The sequence below is a fragment of the Saccopteryx bilineata genome, chromosome 2 (assembly GCF_036850765.1).
Source record: "Saccopteryx bilineata isolate mSacBil1 chromosome 2, mSacBil1_pri_phased_curated, whole genome shotgun sequence".
NCBI lineage: Eukaryota > Metazoa > Chordata > Mammalia > Chiroptera > Emballonuridae > Saccopteryx > Saccopteryx bilineata.
This window is the reverse complement of record NC_089491.1, coordinates 24,070,726-24,086,217: the sequence shown is the minus strand read 5'-3', so window position 1 is coordinate 24,086,217 and position 15,492 is coordinate 24,070,726. Positions and strand designations below refer to the sequence as shown.

The 15,492-nt window shown below is 38.7% G+C and overlaps 1 protein-coding gene across 8 annotated transcripts in view; it reads left to right on the top strand.

Annotated features, from left to right (window-relative positions):
- Positions 1–15,492, top strand: part of MUSK (muscle associated receptor tyrosine kinase) — an 86,302-nt gene that overhangs the window by 31,194 nt on the left and 39,616 nt on the right. For 5 of the 8 annotated variants that reach the window (XM_066256542.1, XM_066256540.1, XM_066256538.1 and 2 more), the window contains 2 exons: positions 6,971–7,000; positions 12,630–12,754. In XM_066256542.1, the coding sequence (XP_066112639.1) occupies positions 6,971–7,000; positions 12,630–12,754 (155 nt within the window). The remainder of the gene's footprint in view (positions 1–6,970; positions 7,001–12,629; positions 12,755–15,492) is intronic. The other 3 variants (XM_066256541.1, XM_066256539.1, XM_066256535.1) reach the window with 1 other exon arrangement.

Below are 15,492 nucleotides of genomic sequence, written 5' to 3'. Positions count from 1 at the left end.
AATCCCAAAGTTTGCCAGCTTGAGCTCAAGAGTCACTGGCACGAAAAGCTGATGGTCACTGGTTTGAGCAAGGGGACCCTGGCTCAAGAGGGTCAAGGCACATACAAAAATCAATCAATTATAACTAAAGTGAAAGCAACTATCCATAGGCGCTTCTCATCCTCTCTCTCTCCCTTCCTGTCTCTTTCAAAAAGAAATTGGCCCTGGCCGGTTGAGCAATGGATAGAGTATTGGCCCCATGTATGAATGTCCTGGGTTTGATTCCCAGTCAGGGCACACAAGAGAAGCCACCATACACTTCTCTCCTCCCACCCCCTTCTCTCTTTCTTCTCCTCCCACAGCCAGTGGCTTAATTGTTTGATCATTGGTCCCTGTGCTGAGGATAGCTCAACTGGTCCCAGCGTATCTGCTTCAGGAGCTAAAAATAGCTCAGTTAATTCCAGTATTGGCCCCAGGTGGGGGTTGCCAGGTGGATATCAGCCGGGGTGCATGTGGGAGTCTGTCTCAGCATCTCCCCTCTTCTCACTTAAAAAAAAAATTAAGGTTATGACTCCTGTTTTTTTTTCTCCCCAGCTAAAATGTCTAGGTAGTTAAAAAAAATAGTAATAAAAATAAATAAATATGTGAATAAAAAAATTAATTCTGGTTTTTAATAAACTAACACCTTTGATGCCATAGCTCAGGAATCTTCCTTTTCATATGAGTAATTAAAAAGTGTTATTTGAAAATAAACTATCATTTTGATAAATGTACCATGATTATGTAAGATGTTAATATTAGAAGAAGTTGAATGAAGAAACTGGAAACTTTCTATACTAGCTCTGTTACTCTTTTAAAAATCTAAAATTATTTCTAAATAAAAACCTTTTAAAAGGTTAAAATAAGAAAGCTTTCTGTCCTGGTAATTAAGCAAATTAACATCTCCTCCCATTAAAACCAGGAGGAAAAAAATGATTGTTTTCCTAAGAATGAAAAAAGTGAAACAGAACCAAGTCCAAGTTTTTTATTGGCTTATGCTTAAACCACTAATATAGTTCCAGAATTATTTTAACAAAAATATTTTTAATAGTTGGTCTATCTGCATCTGAGACTGAAATAAAAACAAGTCACTTCATGTGGCTTGTCTCTGAATTAGTTGGTAAACACTGCGTGCTTGTAATCATTATTCATCATCCATATTTACAAGCTAGGAAAATGTTACTATCTCAAAGGCCACAGAAATGTTTCCAACCCAAGCCACTTTAGAGGACCGTGATGTCGCAGACAGGCAAGCCTTCCTTTGAGAAGAGAGTCGCTGTCTGTGAAGGGGCTGTGTATGTTTTCCAAGGGACTTGCTTTCTGATTCCTTCAGAGATGGAGCCACAGCGGATAAACCTCCAGCACGGCTCTGCTTCAAAGGGGACGGACATGTAAACAGTGGCAGCAGCACACCGGGGTCGGGTTTATTTGCTTTAGCTACCAGGAAGTCAGGAAAAAGAAGCAGGTATTGGCTTAGGTTTATCATGATGTATATCAGATTTTTTTTTAATGGCTGGAAAGCAAAACAAGAATCAGTTCAGAAACCATGCATCACAGAACCTCAATGTGATCACTTTACAACCATTTTCCTGGGCCGTTTTCTCTAGTAAAAAAAATAAAAACAATCAAAATGACCCTTTTTGTTCTTTGTGATGCTTATCTGTCTTCTCACAGGCATTTCTGACTTAATGATTTCTAAAATAGGATTCAAGATGAGATAAATGTAGTCTTTTATGAACAGATTCAAAGAATCCAGTATCAATTAGCATCCATTTTAATAACAGGGACTGAAGAATGGATTTCTCTTTGTACAGAGTGACTCCTTTCTTCTTGGATAATTTAGGAATGGATGTAAGCATAGACTTTTTTTTTTGTGGCAAGGACAGAAACAGAGAGAGGGACAGATAGAGACAGACAAACAAGAAGGGAGAAAGAAGAGAAACATCAATTCTTCGTTGCGGTTCCTTAGTTGTTCATTGATTGATTTCTCATATGTGCCTTGGGGGGGGGGGGGGACTACAGCAGACCGAGTGACCCGTTGCTTAAGCCAGTGACCTTGGGCTCAAACTGGTGAGCCTTGCTCAAATCCAATTAGCCTGAGCTCAAGCTAGCGACCTCAGGGCCAGGTTCAACGCTCTATCCACTGCACCACTGCCTGGTCAGGCAGCATAGGCTTCTAACACCTACAAAAAGGACATGCAAAGTGACCAACATCTGGAATATGACTGGCTAAGGCAGATTGAAATTCAAAAATAAAATAAAAATTTAAAAACTCTTTCCTTCAAAATCAGATGGGAGAACAGCTTTCATGAGCCCAGAAGACGCTATAGATAGAAATAGCTTGAGAGAGAGAGAGAGAGAGAGAGAGAGAGAGAAAGGGACCTGCCCTCAATACTTTCTAGTGTGTTAGTTGCTGTATGAATTACTTTATACAAATTATTTTATTTCATTTTCTTCATAATTCTATGAATTGGGAGTTGTCATCTACATTTTCTACATGAAGAAAATGAATCACAGGAATTGAACAGTACAGTAACCTAGATTAAACAGCTAGAAAGCATTAGAATGAGGATTCAAATCCAGATCCACATGCCTGGATTGTTTTAAAGGTACTTTGTACAACTAACTGTAAGGAATCGATCCTATTCATCCAATTTTGATTTCCCAACTTCTGAGCACGTCTTTAGAAAAAGCCCCAGAATGTTGTTCTTATGAGTAGGAGATAGTCAGAGATTTCTCTAAGATATCGACTATGAAGAAAATTATAAGCAATGCCATCCCACAAGGAGTGAAGAATGTGCTGTCACCGTCTCTGTGAGACTTGTACTCTAGGTAGCTAAACTGCCATGATCTTCTTGGCACTCCACACCCTTGCAGTCAAAAGAATGCAAACTCACAGTTCAGCCTGTTTTCTCTTCCGGTTTTGTTTCCTCTCCTCCGCATGGTCTACGTGGCCAGCATAATTTTACTAACTGTACTTCTCAAACTTGTACCAGGAAACCTGGATGCCTTTCCCTCCTCCTGAATTACAAGACATTTCCTTCCCCACTAAATTCCTTCTGCAATCAACTACGGCTGCGAATTGAGTAGGACAAACTTATTTTTATCTTTCTTAGAATCAAATCTTATTCACCCACACACAGAGACATAAACACATAAACAAGTACTGGTTCACATTCAAAATTGGGGAGGTAGGCCTTAACAAGAGCAAGTATAAAAATGAGTATTGCATTCTCATGACTTGCAATAACCTAACTGTATTATTATATGACTGCAAATAAAAAGTTATGCAAAGTTATATCCATAGAAGTAGAGTATTTAGAAAGAGTCTTGCATTCTTTGAATTTGTGAGATGAGACTCTCTGTGTATGCCAATTTCAGTTCCTGGTCAGTTTAGTTGATAAGAGGTTCAAAAGTGAGCATTAGGATGGTGAACAGAGGTTAGCATGCTTGGACAAATGAAAACATTTTATGGATTTTTTTTTTTGGTCCAGTGAACTAGGTCATATAAATGATAATTAAATATAAGAAGATTGGTTTTCATTTGATTTGTAACATTTTTTTTTTTACAGAATTGTTTAAAATGGATTTATTAATACTGAGTTCCCCATAAATTATTCAAGAAAATGATGGGTGTGTTACTTAAATTGGATGTTGATTAATCTTAGATTATTTCAATAAAAGAAGTCTCTGATTCTTTATTCTAAGTGTCCTACTGAATAATCCCAAGAAAGCAGAAAAGCAAAATGCATCTCTAATTCAACTCTATTTTTGTCTAATTATTGTCTTTTCTCTGCAAGAAATTATGTGGGACTCTAGGGGGAAAAAAGTAAAGTATACTACACTGCTCCCTCCTTCCTCCCCGAAGGAGGTTACAACTCAGTCTGGAAGATAAGACCACAGATTCATTACATGTAAAGCAATTAAATGAGAATTTAGAAATCAAATTGGAATAAAGACTGTAAAGCAGGAAATTTTAAAATGGATAAGTGGTAAAAACAATAAGTTCAGAAGTCAAAAAGGATCATAGTAGTCGAGGCAAGTAGGATACAAGGAAAAACAAGGACTACAGTTTGACTTTGAAATGACAGATGCAAACACTGAATAAGTACACTCAAGTTTGAATAGATTTTGCAGATTATGCTTGTATAATTTTCTCTAATTTCAAGTAACCTTGACTGTGTGTGAATGCGTGTACATATGTGTGTTTATTAATACATAAGCATATATAAATATATATGTATAAAGATGTAGATTTGCATTTATGCATGCAAAGAAATTTTGAGAGTCTATATATGAAAATGGAACTTCTGATAAAGATTTCTAAGCCTCCTTCTAGGAAAATGGCAACTCTTTGACATTCTTCCATCTCCTGAGCTGGCTCTCCATATCTGTTGTAGAGGAATTGAGGGCATTCTTCCAAAATTTCACACTGCTTCCAATTCTAAGCAAATCAAGTAACATGAACAATTGTCATGACAATAACAACAAAGTGAAAACAGGGCAGGAAAATGGCACTGTCCTCAGAGTACACTTTGAACACAGCTCAGTAAAAGATCGCTGGAGCAAAAATGAAAGGAGTCTCGGCACTGAACCCTAGAAAGAGTAGTGTAAGAGCAGAAAATACTAAGTAAAATGTTCAAACCTTGCCAGGGCCCTTGAACTTTAGCAGAATAAAACTTTGGAGATACAGCAGCTAGAGAATCAGGCACTTCCATGCCCATCTCAGCCACTCATAAATACTTTGCTGGTAGAAAAAAATAGGATCGTTTTTTTTCCAGGCATAGAAACAAGCACAATTTTACTGAGGAACGAGAAAGACATGTCTAGCCCAAAGGCATTCAAATAAAAATTTTCAGGCCTAATCTGGTTCAACTATGGACCTTCATCTACTTCTCTTGATTAAGGGACATTACGGGGGATCTCTGCAGTTTTCAAGAGTCTACACGTGATCGTTTTCACTATGGGAAAAACTCATATGGATGCAATACCTGTGCTTTCACCATTAGGGATGGTGGAAGAAAACAAAAAACTATTGCTTCGTTCAGAGCTACATTTGACAGACAACTACATCCCTTTTTAACCATAATTTAGACATGTCAACAAAAGAATATTCAAACCTTTTGGAAAGTTTTGTAAGAGTGTTTTTAAGTCAAAATTTTGAGGACATGCCCAGAAGCAGGATCTCAAAGGATTGAGAAAAAGCTCTGGAGAATGGCAGTTTTAAAGCTTATTTTATACATTAGAATCAAAGAAGAAAACCTAAGGAAGGTGCATGAAGTCCTTTGGCGGTAGATTGAGGAGGCGGGAGAAAGCACAGCGGTGGGTAGAGGATAGTTAATAACTGACACTGATGGCTCTTGGAGATTATATGCAGGGGACAGGATGACAAGGAGGGCTTCTGTGGTCTCGTGCTTTGCTGGTCTTGTGCTCAGTGCCTGTAGTTGTATCTTGGAGGGGTTTAGAAAAGAAGATTACTCTGACATTTCAAAGGTGTGTTATCCTAGATGCACAAGAACTGTGGACAGGGCTCACGTTAGGTACAAACTGGCCTTTGCTAAGGAAGCTGTAGGCCTGGGATGGGACTCCCCTCAAGGCCTGCCCAGTTAGAAATTTCAGATCAGACCCTCCTGTGTGGTTACACTCAGCCATTGAGCTTGTCAGGGCTGCCATGTGGACCCTCTGAGCATGTCAGGTTTATCACATAGCCCCTTTCTTGTTCACAGGAGTTTTAGGTCGTTTTTGACCTTGATACTTAAAAAAATAAAGTAAGGATGTGCCACTGACTTGATTGGTGGAGGTAGGAAAAGTTTAGACAAAGTCTAAATGGGAAATTCTAAGTTCACTTATATTTAAGAGGATTAGGAGTTAAGTGTGAAAATGAGGCCTTCTTACTAAGATGCCAGGTACAATGCTGAAAATGGTTGGCTCTGTACCTGCAGCAAACCTGTGGGTCTCAGATTCCTCGTCTGGAGAATGGGCTGAACAATATCGATTATGTACAATCAGAGGGACAGTGTCAGTGTGTGAGAACATCCATAATCTGTGAAGAACTATGCAAGGGGTTCTTAGCATGAAAAGTAGTTAACACCAGCATTGCTATTTTATAGTTATAAACATGTTGCACTTAACTTATCACTAATTTGAGGAAAGGTCTAAGTTGACATGAAAAAAATAAAAACAAACCTTCCCAGAAAGAGAAATAGAGTCCTATGTGGGATCTCTATTTGATAAATTTATGCTAAACACTTCGTAACAATTTGTTGCTCTTTTCTAGGATTTTTTTTTAATTTGTAAGTTCTCAATTCTGTATACCCATTTTAGACATTTTTACATTTTCTTTGTAGCTTGTTTCACCCGTATTTTCCTAGACAATAAAGAGTTGATCCTCTCTGCTCTCTGCGCAGCCTCAGAGTTGCAACAGAGAGAATTTCTGTTGGTGAAAGGCTCTGTTCTGCAGAAACCCCCTAATCCTCTGTTTACCACAACATGAGACCATTGCCATAGAAATGATAGCTGAGATCCCAGATTCAACATCACCGACTCCACAGCAGGGCCTCGTAAGAGGAGAAGCCAAGCTAACAAGAAGAAACATGATTTGCAAGAACAGAGTAGGCAGTCTTGTTACCTTGAAAGAAAGGGTCATTGTCAATATTAAGATAAAAACGCATGAATGAGCTATGTTGTTGGGTATGCTGCAGCTTATTTTCTGTGTTGTACTGCCTGACTAAAAGTAGCAATTTGAAGTTTTACATCATTTGATAGTTTGCTTTGAAAAGGTCAGCAGTTTCCCTTGACTGCATTTGTTTCTTATTTCAATAAGAAACAAGCCGATGCTAATTAATCTTGTTGCACAACTAGTATTTCTGTGGTCAAAGATTTTCCTTTTCATGACATGTTGTTTTTTGTTTGTGTGTCTATTTTGTTTGTTTTGTCTTGTTTCTATTAATAGAAGAAAGTGAACCTGAGCAAGATAATAAAGGTATTTTTTCTTTCTGCACTGCTTCTTTTTAAATGTATGCTTCTATGCAACCGTTTTATTTCTTCTGACCTTATAAACAACTCTAAGTGCCTCATTTTGTAAGACTACAAATGATGTATGGGGAGTATTAAGTCAGCATTTAACAGAGTGTTACTAGATCGGCTGCTTTATTATATAATATACTTATTGACTATTGTATTAAGAAAAGATTGAGTCAATAAAAATGTCTAAACTCGGGATTCCAAACTCTGAAAATGCAGACAAAGTGAAATGACATAAATTAGCATAACTATAAATCTCACACAGATTGGAATGGAAAGTAACCAACCCTTGGACCAAAAACCTTTTGGGGATGGTGGGGGTGTTACAATTTTTGAAGAAACGTGGACGTACCAAGGTGCCAGCTTAGACTTTTTTTTAATTTTTATTACTTTAAGAGGATAAGCAGCATATAAATCCTTCAAACCAAACCAAATCAAATAATTTTTCATTGTACATGAATATATATAGGAAAATATCTGGAGGAAAATGGTTGAAAATCGGGTTTGTTAGGGAAGATTAAAATCCTCTCACAGAGAAACTCTTCCTTCCAAGAAAGCACATTCCATCCTGATTAAGACTCAAATTTTGTGCTGTTCTAACCTAAACTTTATATTTCTTGGGTGAAATTCACAAACTCTCATATAATGCATTTTGGCTCTAGGAATAAACTGTAGGCTGGTGTTCGAAACAGCCCCTCCTTATCATAGTAACTCACATAAGGTACTTGGGATGTGTCCCTATTTCTAAACATCAGGCTGTTTACAACTAAATTTAGATAAAATCATTTCACCTGCTCCTGTGTCATTATGTTTTTAGTTTAGTTTTGTTTGTTTGTTTTCAATTTTCTCCTTTCAGCCATTTTTTAAATTTAAATCAGGTAACTTTAAAACCTCTTGAAGGGAAACTAGAAAATAAAGAAAGAAAGAAAAAACACAAGAGAAAATGAAATCCACGCAAGCTCATTGTGTCCTCTGAAATAATTGCTGAAACGGGTTTTGTGAGGGACATAGGTATTCCTGTGGTCTTATTCCCTTACCAAGAAAAGAGAGGCAATTCATCTCAAGCCAAACTGCTCATTCATTTCAGGACTTAATTGAGATCCCTAGGAGGTTTCCCATTACTCCACCAGTGCAATCTCAGAGTGAATAACGGCTGTATCTCCTTATTTCAATTTCAGATTAACCCTTGCAGTGATAATCAATAATAAAACTTTTGTATTTGAAAGTGCTTTGAAAAATGGAGACAGAGAGAAAGTGAGAAGAATGCGTTCTAGTTACATTATAAAAGACTTTGGAGTCACTGGCTGCTTAAGCCCAGTTTTGAATATAAGATTCTCAACCTGCAGTTAGCATTGTAAATTTACCCAAGAGAAATTGAATGCCCAAGCTCATGACTAGATACCATGAAAGGAAAGCCAAAGATAAACAGATTGCCCATGTCTGTTTTCCATGTTGCAGATGAACAATATGAAAACAAGTGGGAAAGAGCTCACAGTGAATTGGAGAATGATGGCAACACTATTGAAAGAACATTGGATAATTTTTTTCCTTTAAAAATCCATATCAAAAGACATTTTCCAAATTACTAAGTAACATTATTCCCTTTGCATTAAAGAGCTTATTTATATAGCAAAAAACACTTTTATATTGTCTTAGCTGTGGCCACCACTAAAATGACCAGAGTTTGTTATTGAACTATGAATATGTTTATTATTGCAGCTGTATTATTATCCATGGAGGTTAGTCTGGTATTTATTTTTAATTGCAACTGGCTTTATTGTTCTTAATGTTTGATAAATGTGGTGGAATTCCTTTTACCACCCCTTCACTTTTTATGCTTAGAACCAGCAAAAAATACAGATGGGTATAAAAATATCAGCATTATCGCTGATAAAACTGGATTGAAAAACAAAGCTTTCTATTCCTTCATCCAAAAATTAGTCTAATACAACTTCTATTTCCTCATCCTCTTCAGCCCCTACCCACTCTTCCACCTTTCACTCTGAGTTGTAGGATGCAGAAGCCCTGACCTGGGGAACTTACCTACTGCAGGTCGACCCCATACCGTTCTTTGTCTGCAGTGCAGCTGGGAGAATGCAGGCCCGGAGAGGGCTGAGGGACTCGTGCACAAGTCCTTTTCCCCAATCTCACCAATAACAGGAGTCATTCATTCATTCATTTAACAGATATTTATGAGTGCCTATATATGGAAGATTCTAGATCAGGGGTCCCCAAACTTTTTACACAGGGGGCCAGTTCACTGTCCCTCAGATCGTTGGAGGGCCGGACTATAAAAAAACTATGAACAAATCCCTATGCACACTGCACATATCTTATTTTAAAGTAAAAACCAAAATGGGAACAAATACAATATTTAAAATAAAGAACAAGTAAATTTAAATCAACAAACTGACCAATATTTCAATGGGAACTATGCTCTTCTCACTGACCACCAATGAAAGCAGTACCCTTCCAGAAGTGCAGCGGGGGCCGGATAAGTGGCCTCAGGGGGCCGCATATGGCCCGCGGGCCGTAGTTTGGGGACCCCTGTTCTAGATCATCTATCTAGCTAGCTATCTATCTAATCTATCATCATCTGTCTGCGTATCAATCAGCCTGTATAAATGAACAAAGCCAGCTCCGCCCTTGTGATGCTTCCATTCCAGGGGAAGAGACAGCCACAAAGCAAACAAACAAATCAATAGTTAGGATGATAAATGCCAGCAGTCTCACATTTGTGAAGCCACATACAAAACAAAAACAAGGGTAAAACCAAGGGGTCCAGAAAGCATTATGAAAAGGAGACATCTGAGTTGACACCCAATGGACATTTGCAACCTTCTTTGAGGAAGGGAAACTGGCAGGGAGGGTGGAAGCTATCTCTCAGTTTTAAAAAAAATGAGGCAAATTTCTGTTTTATCTTTTGGAAAGAATGTGGGAGTGCGGGAGTGACCAGCTTCCCTTTAATTCCTGATGGCTTTTTTCTCTTAACTCTCTTAACGATGAAACTCATGTTCTGCCAAGGGTACGTCTGCCCCCTTGGGGGAGGAGAGCAGCAGTCTGTCAGCACAGTCTCACATTCATGAAGCCACACGCAATGCCAATAGTGCTCCTTTATGTTCCCTCCTGTGCCCTGCTGGGCCTCCCAGAAGGTTCAGACATGAGACAGAACAGTATATTAATTAAATGAACTCTAAGGCCACATTGAACTCCAGAATGATAACTGACCCTATTTTATTTACCATCTCACATTATGCTTAGCTGTGCTGTGCAATATGGATCACCAGAGGTGTCGCAATAAAACCTAAATGATAGTCCTAATAATGTAATACCAGCCAGAAGGGGACGAGGGAAAGGAGCTATTAATTCCAACAAAATAAACCCTCCATTTACTGCTGTATTTCCAGAAAGAAGTTAAAGTCCCCAAATGAACTCTTGCCTTTATAAATCTAAATTTTATTCTTCCCTAATTTCTGATCCTTCTCATCTTCAGCCAGAAGGCTCTCATTCAGGTTCAAGGGTACAGTTAGTGTTATCTTCAGCAGCTGCTGTCTACACTTTCATAGCACCTATGGGATTGAACTAATCCCTTCCCAGTTGCTCAAAGATCCTGTTTTCCTCAGATTCTCAGAGAAAATGGGACTCACAAAATGATTATTGCCATAGTCTCACACTCAAAAAACTTAGGACACACAAGGGGAGAGCCCCAACACCTACAAGAGTTATTTCAGCCAAATGATGAATGTGGACTCAAGTATGTTGTGCCATCTAGTTCTCCATTATTGTTGCCAGAGAACATTAGAAAAACAAGATTACCTAGGTTCACCCTTGCTAGGATGCCAGACTGTCTGTCTGGATGCTTGACATCTGTCTTAGATGTCAAGGGTTCACAACCTGTGAACTTGAGCTAAATCGGAAGAAATCTATCGGGTGCTCAGATGGGGCATTGGGTTTTTCACTCTGGAAGAAATGTATACTGCCTCCTGGCTGGCTGTCTTCTTGAGAAATTTAGAATTTCCAATGGGGAGAGCCTCTGTCACCTAACGTTGATTGATATACTTCCTTTGGATCCATTCAGCTTATTTGCAACTTTTTCCTTACCATTTCACCTCTGAGCTTTGTTGTTCTGGTATTTCAGTGGAAGTGCTCCCTCCACCCACCAAGACAGCCTCCATAGTTTGTGAATTAGGCACAAAGGACAATTAGGGGTTAGGGGGCTAGTTCAAAAATCACTACTAGTTTCAAGACATGGACAGCAGACAACTGAACCAAGCATGGGACCTCTAAGCACGGTGCTCTTGGGACTACACAGGTCACTGGCTCTTGGAGTTGACCCTCTGACCACAAAAGCACCTCCACTCTTCATGCTATGAAATTTTTCAGGCTGTAAACGTGTCCTGCTAGAGAAAATGTTCCCTGAGCCCCACATTTGGGTTCAACTTAAGAGTCATTCCCATAGAGTTTTGATCTAAATCTGTTGTGGATATGCCTGAAGCACTTAAGACTGGTAACCTCTGCTCAATGCATGTCCTCAGACACGTTACCTTTCTTCAGGTTTCAGGTTTTCTAGGACTTATGCTATTTCAGTAGCAGGAGAAGTATGTGTCCCACCTACCCATTTTTATTACCTTGGGAAAGCACCTTAAATTAACTGGGACTTAAAGTTTATACAGCCATTTAGTAAGAGCAGGAATCTAGTTATCTCTGAAGCTCTTTCAAGTTTAGCGATCTCGTGATTCGAAATATCCCTCAATTTATTGCACATTCTCTGCCTCATCTCCACACTTTAGCTACAGGTAAAATTTCCTCTCACATCAAAAGACCTTCCTCTTATCTAGTGGGCAAGGATTCAGCCTCAGAAAGGGGTATAAATTACTCATTTTCCTGTCCACACTTTGCCAAAAATTTTTCTTTTCCTTTTGGCCCAGTTTGCTCATTTCATACACTCTCCAAAGATTGACAGATTTTGTCTGTCCCCCCAGGATGATACAGTTGAAGATATAAAACACTAATTAATTATTCATTAACTCAACTGAACATCAATTAGTTGGTCAGGTAGTCTTGTAGGTACTGAATGAAACAGGCAAGGTTTTGGATTGTTGAGAACTCACCGTCTACTGAAGGGAGACAGACAACAGACAAAAATAACCTCAGAAAGTGGTGAGGTTAGTCAAGACAAAAAAAACAGGATGATGGAAAAGTGAATGGGGAGAAGGTTACACTTTATTTTGAGTGTAAGGAGGTCAAGGAAGACCTTTGCGGGAAAATAACACTCAAACAGTGCCTTGGCTGGTGCAAGGACCCTGCCACACGAAGACCTGGGGGGTGCACGCTCCAGCTGGAGGCCAGCAGAGGCAAGCTCCTAAATTAGGAGCAAGCTTGGTGTATCCTGGACTGCTGAGAAATGTATGGTCATAGCATAAATGGCTTAGAAGCCAGGGCATTGCTTTTGGTATGAGCTTTATGACAGAGGGAACACAGGAGGATTTTATACAGGAAAACATGATCTTATTTGCATATTTTAAAGACCAGTCCAGCTTGACCTTTCCATGTAGGAGAGTCACTAAACATTTCTGTTTTCCTAACAGTTTTTGCCAGAATCCTGCGGGCTCCTGAATCCCACAATGTCACCTTCGGATCCTTTGTGACCCTGCGTTGTACAGCAACAGGAATCCCTGTCCCCACCATCAACTGGATTGAAAACGGAAATGCTGTGAGTGCCACTTGTTTGGAGACTTGTCTGGGGAAGACTCACTGGTGAATTTCAGGAGAGACCATGTTTGTAGAATTACCCTGATCTCTGTCATTGGTCCCACTGCACCTCCATTTTTCAAAGGCTTCCAATATTTTCATCCTAGAAGTCACTGCCATAGAAATGGAACACCATGGGTTTACTTCTTTTGTTATATAATGGAGAATAGTAGAAAATCAAATATTTTTTATGCCTTTGTGTAAAAGAGATGTGCTAGTAATTCCTTCCCACACAAGTAAAATAATTTTCACAAAATTCATCATTTAAGAATTAGCTCAATGCTGGAATTCACTTTGATGAAAGTAACCCAAAATTAGAACCCATATCTGTCAACATTTTTTCTTCATTTTCTATACTGGTTATAATAAATAAAATGTATTAAGTGATTACTGTAAGCTGGGACCTTTTCTAAGCACTTGACATAGAAGCATTTATTTATTTATTCTATAAATATGTATTGAGCATCTTCTGGGCATCAGGCACTATTTTAGGCATTGTTGATAGAGGAGCAAACAAAACAGGTAATGGATGTTCCCTGCCCTCAAAAAGCTTACATTCTGGTGGGGAAAGATGAAAAAAAAATATGTGTGTGTGTGTATACATATACATATATATATGAATATATTTTTATGAGGATAATGTCAAATACTATGGACAAAAATAAAGTAGAAAGTGCAGCCTGGTCTCAGGTATATGAGACATGCTTATCAGGTAGAATATTGCAAGGAATAAGGTTATTTCTCAGGAGCAGTCCAAGGTCAGTTCTTTTTTTCTATGGTGCATGGCTTCAGTGTCTTAAACCCACTGATTAACCCTTCACTACTCATCAGGGGATATCTATCGACTCTCTAGGTGGTCCTCTTGGGGACCCTCTTTCATGCCGTAAGGAGACAGAGTGCATGTTCATCCAGTCCTTTGAGTGGGGTGAAGATGGCTCTCAACATAGCTAAGCCACTCAAACCTTGATCATTCTTCTAAGTGATTCTCAGCTATTTTCATTTTTCATGTTTTCAGGCATAGTCTCTGTACAACTTTTTGGTATCTTGGCTGCAGTGTCTATAATTATCATGTTACAGTATATTAACCCTAGTATTTTAAAGTCCAAGTAGTATTCCAAATGAGGAAAAGAGAGAAATGAGAGGGAAAGAAAGAGAAGAACTAGGGCATTACACATCAGAGAAAAAGAAGGGATGGGGAGAGAGAACGGCGTGGAAAATAAACTGTGACAGTGTGCAAAAATGTGGGTGGGTGTGGTGAGCCGGGAGACCCTAAGGCTACCCCATCTAATGATGGCTGCTTTCACCTAGCAACAAACCCTCAAAAGCTTACGATTCATTTATTAATTTGTTTTCACTCTTGTTTCTGCTACAGGGTTTTCTTACTTGTCTAATTCTTGAAAAAAAATCACTTTTCTCATAAAGTGTCAATAACTTTGGTTCATCTTATCTAAATGTCTACCCTCCATCTCTTCAAAATAAAGCAAATAAATTAATGGTATTTTACAAGCTTACGACTTGAGGTATGCTAGAATGAGAATTAGGCGGAAGAGTTAGAAGACCTAAGTTGTAAATGCTCCTCTCCAACTAGTGTGATTTTAGGGGGGGCCCATTTGCCGCTCAGACATTGATTTTTTCCATGTCTGCAATGACAGGGGTGGCTGGAGATGATCTCCAACATGACATCAGAGCAAAAGTTCTCGGATTTTCTTGTTGCAATAACATAACCTGTCGTCCTGTTCTTCTTTAGCTCTCACATTAAATTTCAAGTGTCATTTAAAATTTAAATTTTATTTGACAATGCGTTCTGTGGCTTTTCTATGGAAGCTGTTGTAGATTTCTTAATCTTTCAAGTAGGGTAAAGATATGCCATAAGAAATCTGGGGGTGGAGGGCTTCCTGACAGTATGACTTTACTATTGTAGTTTGTCTTACTCCATGAAACAGCAATAAAGAACAGATACTTACATTTTTAAAAAAAATTCAGTGTTTTCAAAAGGCTCTATTAGTTTAGAACTGGGAAGTGCATGATTATATTCGTTGGAGTTGAGAGGAATAAAAGAGTCAGATGGCTTGAGTTAGTTTTGGTTTTATGGAGACTCCAATTCAATCTTTTAAGATGTGATGCCCAAAAATCAAAAGGCAAAATAGATCCATTGCCTCCGATTCTACAATAGAAATAAAACAAACTAATAATGACTTTCTGCGAGGGAGAAAGCAAAGTGCTTCTGAAGTTCCTCTTGCCAGAGAGAACGTGCTGCTCTCCTAGCCAACTTTTGTTCTTGGTGGTACTCTCCAAGTCCAAGTGGAAATTGAGAGATTTTGACTGTGCTGACGCCAATCACAGGAAAGGGAGACAGTTTCAGGCATTAAATGTGGTGTCGATGGCAAGCCAGAGAGTCCATTATGCAGAACAGGGAGGACCCCACAGCCCTGCCATCCTTTCGGGTGGAGTGAATGGGATGAGTGCAGACTCGGGAGCTATTTGGCACAGAAGAAATGAAACAGAGTGTGAACTGTGGCTCTTTGCTGATACTGTTCACAAAAACTAGGGGCTATTTCAACATGAATATGAAGCAATAAAAAAAGCAGCATTTGATTTTTTTAAATTAAACAAGAACATCAGAAAAGCAAATGACAAGTCAAAGAAAGTTGTTCGATTATGCAAATGAGATGCAAAACCAACTTTTATTTCATTGGTGAA